The following is a 17515-nucleotide window of genomic DNA, read 5'->3' on the forward strand; positions in this document are numbered from 1 at the left end:
CCCAGGGGGCTCGGTGCCCAGGGGGCTCGCTGCCCAGGGTCTTGGTGCGCTCGGTGCCAAGGGGGCTTGGTGCGCTCGGTGCCCAGGGGGCTTGGTGCCCAGGGGGCTTGGTGCCCAGGGGGATTGGTGCGCTCGGTGCCCAGGGGGCTTGGTGCCCAGGGGGCTTGGTGCCCAGGGGGATTGGTGCGCTCGGTGCCGGGGGCTTGGTGCCCAGGGGGCTCGTTGCCCAGGGGGCTTGGTGCCCAGGGGGTTTGGTGCGCTCGGTGCCCAGGGGGCTTGGTGCCCAGGGGGCTTGGTGCCCAGGAGGTTTGGTGCGCTCGGTGCCCAGGGGGCTTGGTGCCCAGGGGGCTTGGTGCGCTCGGTGCCCAAGGGGCCCGGTGCCCAGGGGGCTTGGTGCCCAGGGGGCTTGGTGCCCAAGGGGCTCGGTGCCCAGGGGGTTTGGTGCGCTCGGTGCCCAAAGGGCTCGGTGCCCAGGGGGTTTGGTGCGCTCGGTGCCCAAAGGGCTCGGTGCCCAGGGGGTTTGGTGCGCTCAGTGCCCAGGGGGCTTGGTGTCCAGGTGGCTTGGTGCTCTCGGTGCCCAGGAGGCTTCGTGCCCAGGGGGCTTGGTGCGCTCGGTGCCCAGGGGGCTCGGTGCCCAGGGGGTTTGGTGCGTCGGTGCCCAGGGGCTCGGTGCCCAGGGGGTTTGGTGCGTCGGTGCCCAGGGGGCTTGGTGCGCTCGGTGCCCAAGGGGCTTGGTGCGCTCGGTGCCCAGGGGGCTCGGTGCCCAGGGGGCTCGGTGTCCAGGGGGCTTGGTGCCCAGGGGGTTTGGTGCGTCGGTGCCCAGGGGGCTTCGTGCTCAGGGGGCTTGGTGCGCTTGGTGCCCAGGGGGCTTGGTGCCCTCGGTGCCCAGGGGGCTCAGTGCCCAGGGGGCTTGGTGCCTAGGGGGCTTGGTGCCCGGGGGCTTGGTGTGCTCGGTGCCCAGGGGGCTTGGTGCCCTCGTTGCCCAGGGGGCTCGGTGTCCAGGGGGCTTGGTGCCCAGGGGGTTTGGTGCCCTCGGTGCCCAGGGGGCTTGGTGCCCAGGGGGTTTGGTGCGCTCGGTGCCCAGGGGGCTTGGTGCCCAGGGGGCTTGGTGCCCTCGGTGCCCAGGGGGCTTGGTGCCCAGGGGGTTTGGTGCGCTCGGTGCCCAGGGGGCTTGGTGCCCAGGGGGCTTGGTGCCCTCGGTGCCCAGGGGGCTCGGTGTCCAGGGGGCTTGGTGCCCGGGGGCTTGGTGCGCTCGGTGCCAAGGGGGCTTGGTGCCCAGGGGGCTTGGTGCCCTCGGTGCCCAGGGGGCTCGGTGTCCAGGGGGCTTGGTGCCCTCGGTGCCCAGGGGGCTCGGTGTCCAGGGGGCTTGGTGCCCGGGGGCTTGGTGCGCTCGGTGCCAAGGGGGCTTGGTGCCCGGGGGGCTTGGTGCCCTCGGTGCCCAGGGGGCTTGGTGCCCTCGGTGCCCAGGGGGCTCAGTGTCCAGGGGGCTTGGTGCCCAGGGGGCTTGGTGCGTCGGTGCCCAGGGGGCTCGGTGTCCAGGGGGCTTGGTGCCCAGGGGGTTTGGTGCGCTCGGTGCCCAGGGGGCTTGGTGCCCAGGGGGTTTGGTGCGCTCGGTGCCCAGGGGGCTTGGTGCCCAGGGGGTTTGGTGCGCTCGGTGCCCAGGGGGCTTGGTGCCCAGGGGGCTTGGTGTGCTCGGTGCCCAGGGGGCTTGGTGCGCTCGGTGCCCAGGGGGCTCGGTGCCCAGGGGCTTGGTGCGCTCGGTGCCCAGGGGGCTTGGTGCGCTCGGTGCCCAGGGGGCTTGGTGCGCTCGGTGCCCAGGGGCTTGGTGCGCTCGGTGCCCAGGGGGCTTGGTGCGCTTGGTGCCCAGGGGGCTTGGTGCGTTCGGTGCCCAGGGGGCTCGGTGCCCAGGGGGCTTGGTGCGCTCGGTGCCCAGGGGGCTTGGTGTGCTCGGTGCCCAGGGGGCTTGGTGCGCTCGGTGCCCAGGGGGCTGGGTGCGTTCGGTGCCCAGGGGGCTTGGTGCGTTCGGTGCCCAGGGGGCTCGGTGCCCAGGGGGCTTGGTGCGCTCGGTGCCCAGGGCGCTTGGTGTGCTCGGTGCCCAGGGGGCTTGGTGCCCAGGGGGCTTGGTGTGCTCGGTGCCCAGGGGGCTTGGTGCGCTCGGTGCCCAGGGGGCTCGGTGCCCAGGGGGCTTGGTGCGCTCGATGCCCAGGGGGCTTGGTGTGCTCAGTGCCCAGGGGGCTTGGTGCGCTCGGTGCCCAGGGGTCTCGGTGCCCAGGGGGCTTGGTGCGCTCGGTGCCCAGGGGGCTTGGTGTGCTCGGTGCCCAGGGGGCTTGGTGTCCAGGGGGCTTGGTGCCCGGGGGCTTGGTGCGCTCGGTGCCCAGGGGGCTCGGTGCCCAGGGGGCTTGGGGCGCTCGGTGCCCAGGGGGCTGGGTGCCCCAATGCCCAAACTATTCCGATATCGCTACCTTTTCAGTTTAAGTCCCAGTTTGTATGTTTGGGCAGGAGGAGGGTTGATCGGCAACAACAGGGAGAAGGTACCAACCCCTGCAGATTTACAATTCATCATTGCACTGCTCCAAGTGGGGCGGGCAGGTGTATTAAAGGGTGAGTTGGTGAGTTCAAAAGGCTGAATCAGTTATCATTGATTAACACCAGGAAATCAGGAATGGTGAAGTCATGAAATGTAAAGAAATTCTCCTTGATGTTTAATTGAAGATTGGCCTCAGCTTTGAGCTTCCAGTTGTTCAGCTCCTCCTTTGTCACACAAAAGGTATAAATATTCGCTGAAGTTCTTTGGAATCTTGAAGCACTCAACTCCTGTCTAGACACAAGAATACACACACAGACTGCGGGGAGAGGGATACTGAGCTCTGCAAACCCAAATCCATCTCTTGCCTCAACACACATTCCCGTTCCGAGGACTGGACAGCTGATTCATTTTCCTTCATTACATTTTCTACCGAGGGCAACACGGTGGCACAGTGGTTAGCTGTCCCCTCACGGCATTGGGGACCCGGGTTTGATCCCGGCTCTGGGTCACTGTCCGTGTGGGGTTTGCACATTCTCCCCCATGTCTGCGTGGGTCTCAACCACACAACCCAAAGATGTACAGGATACGTGGATTGGCCGCGCTAAATTGCCACTCCCTCATTTTCTCCCCTAAACATCAATAGTCCAGCACACCGCTCTGAATTCAGAAAACCTGCCCCTTGAACAAGCTACATCAAAACTCCATGGACCCAGCTGAGTGTGTGAGTTGCACTGCAGAGGGAATGTGTTCTCACAGCTTGTGACGAGAGATATCCACACCTTACTGCTCAACCAGTCCGCCTGCTCAGTGACTCCATCCTCCTCCACCGCACGGTGTGTACACAATCCTCCTCCACCACACGGTGTGTACACCATCCTCCTCCACCACACGGTGTGTACACCATCCCCCTCCACCACACGGTGTGTACACCATCCTCCTCCACCACACGGTGTGTACACCATCCTCCTCCACCACACGGTGTGTACACCATCCTCCTCCACCACACAGTGTGTACACCATCCTCCTCCACCACACGGTGTGTACACCATCCTCCTCCACCACACGGTGTGTACACCATCCTCCTCCACCACACGGTGTGTACACCATCCCCCTCCACCACACGGTGTGTACACCATCCTCCTCCACCACACGGTGTGTACACCATCCTCCTCCACCACACGGTGTGTACACCATCCTCCTCCACCACACTGTGTGTACACCATCCTCCTCCACCACACGGTGTGTACACCATCCTCCTCCACCACACGGTGTGTACACCTTCCTCCTCCACCACACGGTGTGTACACCATCCTCCTCCACCACACGGTGTGTACACCATCCTCCTCCACCACACGGTGTGTACACCATCCTCCTCCACCACACGGTGTGTACACCATCCTCCTCCACCACACAGTGTGTACACCATCCCCCTCCACCACACGGTGTGTACACCATCCTCCTCCACCACACGGTGTGTACACCATCCTCCTCCACCACACGGTGTGTACACCATCCTCCTCCACCACACAGTGTGTACACCATCCTCCTCCACCACACGGTGTGTACACCATCCTCCTCCACCACACGGTGTGTACACCTTCCTCCTCCACCACACAGTGTGTACACCATCCTCCACCACACGGTGTGTACACCTTCCTCCTCCACCACACGGTGTGTACACCATCCTCCTCCACCCCACAGGTGTGTACACACTCCCCTCCACCACACCGGTGTGTACACCATTCCTCCTCCACACCACAGGTGTGTACACCTCCCCCTCCACCACACGGTGTGTACACACATTCCTCCTCCCACCACACGGTGTGTACACCATCCTCCTCCACCACACGGTTGTACACCTTCCTCCTTCCACCACCACGGTGTGTACACCATCCCCTCCACCACACGGTGTGCTACCCCATCCTCCCTCACCACACGGTGGTGTACACCATTCCATCCATCCACCACAGCGGTGTGTACACCATCCTCCTCCACCACACGGTGTGGTACACCGGGTGGCCTCCTCCACACACGGTGGTGTACACCTCCTCCACCACACGGTGTGTACACCATCCTCCTCCACCACACGGTGTGTACACCATCCTCCTCCACCACACGGTGTGTACACCATCCTCCTCCACCACACGGTGTGTACACCTTCCTCCACCACACGGTGTGTACACCATCCTCCTCCTGAAAATGAAGTGAGTGGAACAACAAATTTGCCCCAACGTTGGATGTACTGATGCGCAGAAAAACATTTACAACTCCAATTTGATTGCTATCTGTGGATAAAGCCGTGCGTCAGTGTGTTAGGCTATATTAGGGGTTTCACGGTACCTAGGTGGAATGTACCTTATACTGTAGTATGAGTGGTAGAACCTGCCTGCCTGTTGCTCCCAGCAGATGGAGCATAAGAGTCTATGTGTCACCCACAGCCGTCATTCTGTACCGGAGCTGCTGGGGTAACTACTTGTTTATTAATGCCTTCAATTGGATTACAATCTCGCTTCAGTAGTGATTGATCGTGCATCAGTCCGTTACAACATTCTCGGGCACCTTCTATGAACATGGGGAGAAGACAAGTTGTCTTCTTACGCATCAGCTCATGAAGCAGTCTGCCTCTTGAGAGATCTCTTTGGTTTGGAACAATGAAGGTAACTTGGTTTCAGCTCCTCTCTAGGTTAATGCGGCCCTCAATTCGTATTACCATGAGCCATATGAGCCAGAGCCTCCTCCAAACAGTTTTGGGATGAAGAGTTTTCTAGATGGTCTACACATCCCGGTCATTGAGGAAGGCAGGAGATGGGAATTAGAATTTTTAAAAAGGTTTTCACAGCAGCTCACACCTCTATTATTGGACATGTTACATGTTTAATAGTTCGCTGTCTAGAGGGTCACGACCCCCGACCCTCACTCAGGCCTCACTTTCTTTGCTCCTTCAGGGTGATAGAGACCCAATAGAGTTGGGTCATACTGACTCATTTCATTACTTAACACGGATGGTGAACTGCTGGCTAAGGCCTTGGTATCCTGACTGAAACCCTGTCTCCCAGTTATAGGGCTGGATTCTCTGAGCCTCCGGCTATGTCCACAGGATCGGTCTGGTCTTATGACCGGATAGTCGGCGGCACTCCTGCACCAATTCTCCGCCCGGTGGGGGGCTAGTAGCTGCGCAGAGTAAGGCTGGGCTTTGCCTGCGGATACGGCTGGAGAATGGCCGAGTCCGTGGCCGCGCAGGCGCACAGCAGCGGCCGCACCGAGCAACATGGCGCCGGCCGCTCACGGACCCTGCCTGCCAAAAACTGACCCCTTGTAGCCAGCCTCGCCACCCCCGGACCACTCCCCAACAGTGCCCCCAGCCCCCACCAAAGCCCCCCAAGCCCACGGAACGGTTTCCCCCCCCCCCCAACTGTGGTGGCGCTGGTCTCAGTCCGCAGCCACCATGCGAGGTTCCCGAACGGTGTGAGCACACACACCCCACGCTGTCGCGGACTCAGCCATTGGGGGCGGAGTATTAGGGGAGGGCCTCAGGTGATGTCCTGAGTCTGCCCAGACGGTGTGCGGTGTACTCCGCGAGTACGCCGTTTCTGAGTGGGGGGGGGGGGGGGGTGTGAAGCATCGCAAAAACGGAACCGCCCCCGATTCCACCGTTAACGGATATTCTCCGGCCGATTGCCGAATGCGATTTTTCCATCGACGATCGGAGAATCCCGGCCATAGCGCCTGAGGATCTTTATTAAAGGCTGGCAGTTGTCGGCCAATGATCGTGCCTTGGTCTTTCCCCCTTCACTGCTCTGAAACCTGAAGTCATTGTATCTTTGGATGCAGCAAAGACATTTGACAGGGTGGAATGGAACTACCTCTTTGAGATTTTGGAGAGATTTGATTTTGGCCTTAAATTTACCTCCTGGATTCCTCTGATGTACAACGCCCTTAAAGCCAACATCTGTATGAATACGATGTCTTCAGACTACTTTCCATCAGACAGGGCTGTCCCCTTTCCTCATTTCTCTTTGCATTAGCTTCTAAGCTGCTCTCGATAACATCCAATAGATGGAAAGCTATCTGCCGGGATGGAGTGGAGCATCGGGTATCATTATACACAATCTATTTCTGTCTATTACAGACCTGGCCCCCTCAACAAACAACACGAGGATACTCACAAAATCTGGTCCCTCCTCGGGTTATAAATTTTTTTAAAAATAAAAATTTAGAGTACCCAATTATTCTTTCCAATTAAGGGGTAATTATGGTTAATCCCACAGGAGCGAGGGGGCAGAAGCCCCCCCCACCAGGATAGTCACCTGGAACGTAAGAGGACTCAACGGCCCAGTGAAGAGATCCAGAGTCCTCACCCACCTCAAAAACATGAGGGCCGACATAATCTTCCTCCAAGAGACGCACCTGAGACAGCAGGACCGACTGCGGGTAAGAAAGGGCTGGGTAGGACAGACCTACCATTCCTGCTATGGGACAAGGGCCAGGGGGGGTGGCGATATTGATCGGCAAGAGGACGATGTTTAGGGCGACAAAGATGGTTACGGACCCAGGGGGGCGGTACGTCATGGTCAGCGGAGTCCTGGATGGGGCACCGGTAGTTCTAGTCAACGTGTACGCGCCCAACTGGGACGACACGAGCTTCATCAAAAAGACCATGGCAGAAATCCCGGACATAGCGACGCATCGACTAATCATGGGGGGGGGGGACTTCAACCGTGTACAGGATCCAAAGACGGACAGATCAAACCCCAAAATGGGGAAAACCTCAAGCATGGCAAGGGAACTCGGTCACTTTATGGAGCAGATGGGAGCGGTGGACCCCTGGAGGTCCGCCCACCCAGGGGAGAATGAATTCTCCTTCTTCTCCCCAGTACACAACGTATACACCAGAATTGACTTCTTTGTGGTGGGGAAAACGGTGCTTCCAGGGATAGACAAAGTGGAATACTCCACAATTGTGATATCAGACCACGCTCCACACTACATGGACGTGCGGCTGGAGACGGGAAGGGCCCAGCGCCCCACATGGAGGCTGGACGGTGCCTTACTAGCTGACAAGGCCTTCAGCGAAAGGATAGCGCGGGCCATAGCGGAATACATGGAGAACAACCAGAACGGGGAGGTCTCATCCTCCACGTTCTGGGAAGTGCTTAAGGCCGTACTAAGAGGGTAAATCATTGCTTTCAAAGCGCAAAGAGATAGGGAGGAAAGGGTGGCTAGGCAGCAGCTGGTCGACTCCATACTGGAGGTAGACCGTAAATACTCCGAGGCCACGGCCGTGGAGCTCCTGGCAGAGAGGAAAGAATTACAAAGGAACTTTGACCTGCTCTCCACCAGGAAAGCAGAGCACCAACTCTGCCAGGCACGCGGGGCCCTGTACGAACACGGAGACAAAGCCAGCCGCCTGTTGGCACACCAGCTGAGAAAGCAGGCAGCCAGCAGAGAAATTGCGCAAATCAGAGGTACCAGAGGCACGTGGGAAACAGAACCAGAGAGGATTAACGAAACCTTCAAGGCCTTCTACCAAGAGCTGTACACCTCAGAGCCCCCAACGGGGGGAGTCTGGGATGAAACTGTTCCTTGATGGACTGGACATTCCAGTCATGGGGGGGCAGAAAATGGGGCCTGGAAGCACCACTAGCACTGGGAGAGATTATGGACAGCATTAGCTCCATGCAGACGGGGAAGGCGCCGGGACCGGACAGATTCCCGGCGGACGTCTACAAAAAATGTGCGACAGCGCTGGCCCCGCACCTGCGGGAGATGTTCACAGACTCGCTAGCTAGGGGCACACTGCCACCCACGCTAGCACAGGTCTCAATCTCGCTGATACCTAAGAAAGACAAAAACCCAACGGAATGTGGGTCATACAGACCCATCACACTGCTGAACGCAGACACCAAAATACTGGCCAAAATCCTAGCCAAAAGGCTAGAAGACTGTGTACCTGAGGTGGTCACAGTGGACCAGACGGGCTTCAGTCAAAGGTAGACAGCTTACCTCGAATATCAGGCGCCTGCTGAACGTGATAATGACCCCCTCCGGGGAGAGAACACATGAGGTGATCATCTCCCTGGACGCAGAAAAGGCCTTCGACAGAGTCGAATGGAAATACCTCATAGAGGTACTGGAGCGGTTCGGGCTTGGAACAGGGTTCACCATTTGGGTAAAGCTCCTATACAATGCTCCATGCGAGCGTACGATGAACATCATTCCATACTTCCTGGCACAGGGGCACCAACAGGAGCCCACTGTCCCGCGCTTTCGCCACGATCACACCGCTGCAATTGGGGGGGGGGCAGCAAAAGGGGGGGGGGGACGGGGGGGGGGCAGAAAAGAGTTCACTTCAAACAAGAACTAATTCCTTATATCTCGGGACCCAAAAGCAGCTGGAAAGGAACATGCGGCTCCTGAAAGGAGTTTGGAGCCTTATGGGCTACAAAAACTCAACATCGACGCAAAAGCGAGATCTTCCCGGTACACCCAAGGGGGGGGGGGGGGGGGGTTCCCCAAGGCCTTTGTCAAAGCGCTGGACAAAATACTCATGGTGTTCGTATGGGGGGGTAAAAAATGCTAGGATCCCAAAGAAGGTTATACAAAAAACAAAATCCAGGGGGGGGCTAGCCCTCCCGAATCTACAATTCTACCACTGGGCGGCAACAGCCGAGCGAGTAAGGGGATGGATCCAGGAGCCAGGAGCCGAGTGGGTGCGTGTGGAGGAGGCCTCCTGCATGGGGACCTCCCTCCGGGCCCTCGCCACGGCAGCACTCCCATCCCCACCCAAAAAACACTCCAGCAGCCCAGTGGTGATAGCCACCCTCCAGTCCTGGAACCAACTGCGGCAGCAATTTGGCCTGACCAAAATGTCGGACAAAGCTCCCATCTGCAACAACCATAGGTTCACACCAGCACTGACCGACGCCACCTTCAAAAGGTGGAGACAGGACGGAGGGACCCTGACAGTCAGGGACCAATACACGGACGGCAGGGTCGCAACACTGGACGAACTGACAGAGAAATTTCGGCTAGCTGGGGGGAACGGGCTAAGGTATCTGCAGCTTAAAAACTTCCTACGAAAGCAGACAAGGACGTACCCACAACCGCCACGACAGACATTACTAGAAGAACTACTGGACGCAAGCATACTAGACAAAGGAAACTGTAGTGACATGTACGACCGACTGACAGAAAGGGCCGACACTGTACTGGACGCAACAAGAAAGAAATGGGAGGATGACCTGGGGATTGAGATAGGGTGGGGACTCTGGAGCGAAGCACTGCATAGGGTCAACTCCACCGCCACGTGCGCAAGGCTCAGCCTGACGCAACTAAAAGTGGTACATAGAACCCACTTTAAAAAAAAAAAAAATTTAGAGTACCCAATTATTTTATCCAAGTAAGGGGCAATTTAGCATGGCCAATCCACCTAGCCTGCACATCTTTTGGGTTGTGGGGGTGAAACCCACGCAGACACGGGGAGAATGTGCAAACTCCATACGGACAGTGACCCAGGGCCGGGATTCGAACCCGGGTCCTCAGCGCCGTAGGCAGCAATGCTAACCACTGTGCCACCGTGCTGCCCCGCATAGAGCCCACTTAACAAGAACCCATATGAGTAGGTTCTTCCCAGAGGTGGAGGATAGATGCGAACGGTGCCAAGTTGGCCCGGCCAACCACGCCCACATGTCTGGTCTTGCCCCAGACTTGCGGGGTACTGGACAGCCTTCTTTGAGGCAATGTCCAAAGTGGTGGGGGTGAGGGTGGAGCAACAAATTAAATGAAAGTGAGTGTTTCTGATGACCTCCACCTTCCAGAAAGGCTCAACGAAGTTCATTGCCATATCATGTGAGAGTACCTTTAAGAAACGGGTGTTTATAAATGGGTGTGTATATAAATATCTGTAGTGAGAGTACCTTTAAGAAATGGGTGTTTATTATTGCAGTGATGTCCGAGTGGGCGGAGCTGGGCTGTCTGTCAGCTTTTTACTTTCGCTTTAGGCTTTTTGCTGCAGGGTGAGTTTGGTTTCATTGTAGTTTTGAAGAAGCTGCAATCACAGCAGGATGTGTGTGAATCTCTGCAAGTTTATGAATGTTCATTTGGGATTTTCAAAGTGGTAAATGTTCTCAATCGTGAATTTAAACCTCATCTTTGTGTTAAAAGGGTCTTCTGAATGTTGTTTGGGAAGTTATTAAGGATTAATTAGTGTTGTATTCTTTGGGGGTTGAATTTGAATTAATGGTTGCTAAGATGTTCACTGTATGTTTTTAAAAAGGCTAACTTGAGTTCATAGAATAAACATCGTTTTGCTTTAAAAAATACTTTTCAATTTCTGCTGTACCACACCTGTAGAGCGGGCCGTGTGCTCCCCATTTCACAATCTAGTAAAAGTTGTGGGTCAGGTGAACTCCATGATATACTTTGGGGTTCTCTAAACCCTGGCCCATAACAGCCATTTTGTCTCTCGCTTTCTAATTTCCGATACCTGGGGATCTGCGTGGCCCATATCTGGTCATTATTTCACAAACTGAACTATTCAAGCCTCATTGATAATGTTAAAGTAGAATTGCAGAGGTGGAGTAAACATTCTTTATCTTTTGTAGGCAGGACCCAAACTATTAAGATGAATGTGCTTTCAAGATTTCTATTTTTATTTCAATGTATCTACATTTTTTTTTGTCCAAATCATTTTTAATTACGGTTAACAAATTGATTTTGAGGCTTTTATCTGGGCGGTCGAGTGCCCCAGAGTCTGCAGCATTCTGCTTCATAGAGACAGAGGATCAGGAGGCTTGGGCCTCCCGAATTTTCTGTTTTATTATTGGGCTGCCAACAAACAGAAAATCTGGCAGTGGCTCAGTGACCCTGACTTGATTGAGGGTATAATGGAGGCTCAGTCGTGCCCCACCACATCCTCGTGTCGCGCCATAATTACTGCGCCGCTGCTCTATTCCCCTGCAGATTGTTCCTCGTGTCCTGTGGTGATTTCTTCCCTCAAGATTGGAAACAGTTGACTTCGGTGGCAGCCATGGAGTGCGCAGTCGCACTTTTGGTAACTCCCACTCAAGGTGGAGTGTGGAGGAAGCCGCAGTTGAGTGAGCCGCTGAGGGCGATGGTGGTGCGGTTGCACCGCTTCTTGGACAAAGAGAAGATTCTTCAGTGGGCGAGCAGATGAGGGAGTGCACCTGGGAAGTGCTGCAGGTGTACCAGAACCTGGAAGCAGAACTGGTGAAGAGGTGGACTGGGTTCAATTGGGTCAAGGCTGCCCTCTTCAAGAAGGGGGTGAAGTTTGGAGTGTTGTACCCGGCCCACCTCTGGGTGACTGTCCAGAATCGAGAATATTATTTTGGTAGGCCAGGGGAGGCAATGGTGTTTTTTTCTTAAATTTAGAGGACCCAATTCATTTTTTCCAATTAAGGGGCAATTTAGCATGGCCAATCCACCTATCCTGCACATCTTTGGGTTGTGGGGGTGAAACCCACGCAGACATGAGGAGAATGTGCAAACTCCACACAGGCAGTGACCCAGGGCCAGGAACGAATCTGGGATCTCGATGCCGTGAGTGCTAACCATTGCGCCACCGTGCTGCCTTTCTTGGGGCTGCAAGATAAAGTGTTATTGCGGTAGGGGAGGGAAAGGTGTTCGAGGTCCACGAGGAGTTGATGGATTGGGAGGGGGACCCGGTGGGGGTCATTAAGCAGAAGTGGGCGGAGGACCTGGGGGGTGGGGGTGCGGAGGTGGAGGCCGGAAGGTTGGAGGAGGACCTGCGGAGGCTGAATACCTCCTCGTCGTGTGCGAGGCTCAGTCTTATTTAGCACGTGACGGTGGCTAGAATGAGTAGGTTCTTTGAGGGAGTAGAGGACAGATCTGGGCAGTGCGCGGGGAGGCCCACAAATCATGTCCACATGTTTTGGGCGTGTCTGAAACTGAAGGGGTTCTGGCAGGGGTTCATGGACATAATGTTCGAGGTGTTGGGAGTGAAGGTGGTCTCGGGTCCAGAAGTGGTGATATTTGGAGTGTCAGAAGACCTGGGAGTCCAGGGGGCGAGAGAGGCCGATGTTTTGACCTTTGCCTCTCTGGAAGCCCAGAGATGGATTTTGTGGAAAGATCCGGAGCTGCCAAAAGCGGGGTGAGTGACCTGGCGGAATTCCTGAGGCTAGAGAAGGTCAAGTCCGTCCTAAGGGGGTGGGTTGAAAACTGTAACAAATTACTCTTTCTTCAATTTCTGTAGTTTCCTGAAGTTCCAGAGCATGGAGTGTTGGATAAAAGTTCTGCAGCAAAATGCAGCGCTGACTTTGAAATTGGTTGCCTCCTGCATGAATACATAATTCCATGTGCAATCTTGTACTTTCCAGGAGAAGCCATTCAAAATGATAGTGACTCCGATGATGAATACTACGATGACATTTACGAAGACCATGAGTACGATGAGGAAAGTGGAGACTCAGATGGTGACCTAGATGAGGACAAGAACAAAACGCTATTGACCACGCAGTCATCCAAAAGTTTGCCCACACTGGACGTTTTACCAGGTGATAGGTATGCAACTCAGCGTGTGGACACAACCATGGATCAACCAAAACTCATCAGTCCAGCTCAGGTTCTGAAAGCGGCTATGGTGGATGAAGAGCCAGGATCAACCTGCACAGCAGACGATTCACAAACAAATAGTCCAATGGCATGACGGATGCCACCAAAGCTAAAAAAAAGAGTGTGGTTAAACGATCCCTCCCATGAAAAGGAGGAAGAAGAGAAGGAAAGTGGAGGATACCGTGGGTGGCAACCCGTGGTACTGAAGAAGGCATCGGCAACGTGGTCGACAGGCCAGAAAGCGCACGACGATGCAGCAAGAAGCATTGCAGTAAAAAGAGACCAGCAAGAAAACCGGGCTTCCGGACGCATTCCGTCAAAAGGCCAAACAAGCTGATAGTACACAACTATAATAAAATATAAGCTAAAATATAAACAGGCATGGGCGCGAAACACCACAGGAAGAGGCATTTACTCAAGTAAAAAGACAATTGACTTCACCCGGCACTATGATCCTGCCAAACCGCTGGTAGTCACAACCAATGCCTCGCCCTATGGCATTGGCGCCTTGTTGTCACACCACATGGATGAAGACAGAGAGCGGCCGATTGCATTTACCTCTGGAACTCTGGCCCCAGCAGAGAGAAACTGCACAAATTGAAAAAGAAGGATTGGCCGTAGAGTTCGCAGTCAAAAAGTTCCATCAAAACGTGTATAGGTGTCGCTTTACAATACAGACAGACACAGATACAGACAGTTCAGCATCAAAGACAGCATCCTTCTAGGGGAAACTCACATAGTGGGCCCACACACAAGGGTCAGGACTTTATACTGCGTGATCTGCATAATGGGCACCCGGGCGTATCAATAAGAAAAATGCTCGTCCAAAGTTACACCTGGTGGCCAGGCCTGGATGGGGAGATAGAGTGGTTGGCTTGGCAGTGCAGCATTTGCCAGGAGCAGCAGAAGTTCCCACCTGTTGCCTCTTCCCCCAGGGATCCATGTTTTTAGCTGTTGTGGATGTCCATTCGAAGTGGCCAGAGGTCCACAGGATGGCGTCCACTACTTTGAAGGTGACAAGTGAAAAACTGTGACTCTCGTTCAGTATACATGGTACCCAGTGTTGGTCACTGACAACTGCATGCCTTTTACTAACAAAGAGTTTGGGTGTTTCATAAAGTCAAACGGGGTGTGGCACAGACGCACAGTCTGGTACCGCCCAGCTTCTAATGGGCTGGCCAAAAGGGTGGTGCAAACATTTAAAAGAGGCTTGAAGAAGCAGACTCGGGGTCTCTCGACACATGGCTGGTCAGATTTTTATTTTGTTACCGTACCACCCCACATGCCACGATCGGCATAGTGCCAGCACGGCAGAATTTTTAATGGGCCAAAGACCTGCTTCAGCCTCATATTCCCAGATATTGGCGGGAAAGTACACCATAGTCAGGAGCAGCAGGGTATTGATCAGACAGGCAGACGCAGACCAGACAGTTCAGACCAGGTGATGCAAAGTACATTCAAAACTTTGGTGACTGCGCCAAGTGGGTCCTGGGAACGGCAATTCAACAAGCAGGGCCTGTTTCTGACCAGGTATGTGCACAGGACTGAGTTATATCGAAGCATATAGACCACTTCAGAAACAGGAGCCCAGCTCTACGTGAGACTCCTCCAGAGGAACCAGCTTCTCATCAGACAGCAACGGCACCAATGGATTCAAAGGCATTACCCCCTGGGAGACCCAATATGCAGATGCAGGAGGTTGAGGACTCGGACTCCGATATGGAGACCCCAGCGTTCGTCGTCCAGATCTACACCTCCTGATCTGGCCCCGCAGTCGCAAGAGGCGCAATCATGAGCGAAAAAGAGCCGGTGTCCTCCTGCTCCACCTTCCTCTGATGGCACTTTGTTGGGGAAGGATGTTATAACCCACACAAGACCTATAGAGACAGACCAATTAGCCTCCCCGTGAGCCTCATAGAATACAAGCTTATCTACTGAGGGTGGGGCCCATCATCGGAGTAATGGACTCTTGTAATAAAAGCCGACCCAGGTGGGAGCCGAGGATGTGTAGTCTCGGCTGGGAATGGAGTGGACTGTTTATATAGTTTACTTTGCAATAAAATAAGTTCTTTACGCCTCTCATTTTGGGCTGCTCTGTGGCCAATAATTCCATGAAATCACCAAACATGTCGGGAGCCTTTGTCAGGAACATGCAGAGGTGAAGTCGAGCTGGATTGAGCACACAAACCTTCAAACAACCCATCTACCGAACCCTTCAAACTCCACCTGCACTATGAGTGTGGCGGAGTCTGGAAATTGGGCATTGGGATAATCAGCTATCTCTTCACCCATCAAATCAGAGTGGAAACAGCTCAGCCTCGATCCTGACTGCCTAAGAGGAAGACGTTCACAGCAATAACTTGCTCACGGAAGCTCAGTTTGGGTTCCGCCAGTTTCACTCAGATCCTAACCTCATTACGTCGGTTCAATGAGCTGAACTCCAGAGGTGAGAGTGACAGCCCATAACATCAAGGAGGCATTTCACCGAGAGTGGCATCAAGCCGCCCTCACAAGTAACATTCGCCAAACATGTACCAGGCAATGACCATCTCCAACAAGAGAGTGTCTAATCACAGCCACCTCAACATTCAATGGCATTACCATCACGGAACTCTGTCTTTTCCGGCACTCTACCAACTAGATTTCTCTACTAACCGGAATGTCCTCAATGTGAATCGTACTTTTACTAACAGAAGCCATTGCGAAGTTACCTGGATCATGTACCTGTAGACAGTATTCTTTTATACTTTCATTTCTGTTTTTTTTTTTTTTTTCTTTTTTTTAAAATTTAGAGTACCCAATTATTTTTTCCAATTTAGGGGCAATTTAGCGTGGCCAATCCACCTATCCTGCACATCTTTTGGGTTGTGGGGGTGAAACCCACGCAGACACGGGGAGAATGTGCAAACTCCTCACGGACAGTGACCCAGAGCCGGGATTCGAACCCAGGTCCTCAGCGCCATAGGCAGCAATGCTAACCACTGCGCCACCGTGCTGCCCCTTTTCATTTCTGTTTTAACGTATTGGCGATGATTAAAAATAAAAAGAGTACAGTTCTTTACTTCCTGAATACTTGCAGATAATTCAGGCTATTGGGGCAGCACGGTAGCATAGTGGTTAGCATCAATGCTTCACAGCTCCAGGGTCCCAGGTTCGGTTCCCGGCTGGGTCACTGTCTGTGCGGAGTCTGCACGTCCTCCCCGTGTGTGCGTGGGTTTCCTCCGGGTGCTCCGGTTTCCTCCCACAGTCCAAAGATGTGCGGGTTAGGTGGATTGGCCATGCTAAATTGCCCGTAGTGTCCTAAAAAGTAAGGTTAAGGGGGAGTTGTTGGGTTACGGGTATAGGGTGGATACGTGGGTTTGAGTGGGGTGATCATTGCTCGGCACAACATCGAGGGCCGAAGGGCCTGTTCTGTGCTGTACTGTTCTAAAATTCTAAATTCTAAATTATTGCTCTGTATTCCATGGCAAATGGATCTCTCTATTATCCGGCAATTTAGCGTGGCTAATCCACCTACCCTGCACATCTTTGGGTTACGGAGGTGGGACCCACGCACACACGGGGAGAATGTGCAAACTCCACACGGATTACCTGGGGCCGGGATCGAACCGGGTCCTCAGTCCCGTGAGGCAGCAATGCTAACCACTGCGCTTCCCCTGCACTGTCCATTCTTTACACGTGCTGGATAATAACATTTTTTACTGCTGCTGCTTCACTGTCGCTGGGTCAAAATCCTGGAACTCCTTCCCTAACAGCACTGTGGGTGTACCTACATCTCAACAACTGCAGCAGCTCAAGAAGGCAGCTCACCACCACCTTCTCAAGGGGCAATAAATGCTGACCCAGCCAGTGACGCCCACATCCCATAAATGATTAAATAAAGACCAGTTCAATGGGAGCTCGGTCTCACAGAAAACCTGGGTTACATCCATCAACAGGAATGTTCTCGCGAGCAGAGGTGTGGGTGTTGAGGTGGGTTTTATGAGCAGCTTTCAGCTCTCCAGGTACAAAAACAGAGAGCTGGAGCTTGGCCTCGCTGGCTTTCAGCTGAGTGAGTTGTGAGGGTGGGAGCTCAATCAGGAGTGGCTGGGGAATGGGTAGATCAGGAGGGGAGGTGGGTGCCGGGTGAGCCACTGTTGCTTGGACAACCCAGGGTTGGTCTTGATGTTGGTACGATGTCATACGGCACAGTCAAAGTTGGAATGACCCAGACTGCAGTCGCTCGTGCCTTACTTAGTCAATACACATCGAGCCTGATCAAATGGAGTTAGTAATTTCTACTGTGGAAGTGGGCCTGGAGCTGTCCCCATTTCCTGTGGAGCTGTGCCTTGGTCATGCTAATTCCCTTTGATATCTCGCACTCTGTAGAGGATGTGCCCTCCCATTGTCTGCAAGGCA

At 54.5% G+C, this 17515-nt stretch overlaps 1 protein-coding gene across 1 annotated transcript; it reads right to left on the bottom strand.

Annotated features, from left to right (window-relative positions):
• Nucleotides 1–835: 835 nt before the first annotated feature.
• LOC119968524 (basic proline-rich protein-like) lies at nt 836–5308 on the bottom strand. Its single transcript, XM_038801527.1, has 2 exons — nt 5238–5308; nt 836–2444 (listed from the first exon to the last, which is right to left on the bottom strand). The coding sequence occupies exons 1-2, from the start codon at nt 5306–5308 to the stop codon at nt 836–838; spliced, it is 1680 nt and encodes a 559-aa protein (XP_038657455.1).
• Between the last annotated feature and the right edge of the window lie 12207 nt (nt 5309–17515).

This window comes from Scyliorhinus canicula, chromosome 1 (genome assembly GCF_902713615.1).
Source record: "Scyliorhinus canicula chromosome 1, sScyCan1.1, whole genome shotgun sequence".
Taxonomy (NCBI): domain Eukaryota; kingdom Metazoa; phylum Chordata; class Chondrichthyes; order Carcharhiniformes; family Scyliorhinidae; genus Scyliorhinus; species Scyliorhinus canicula.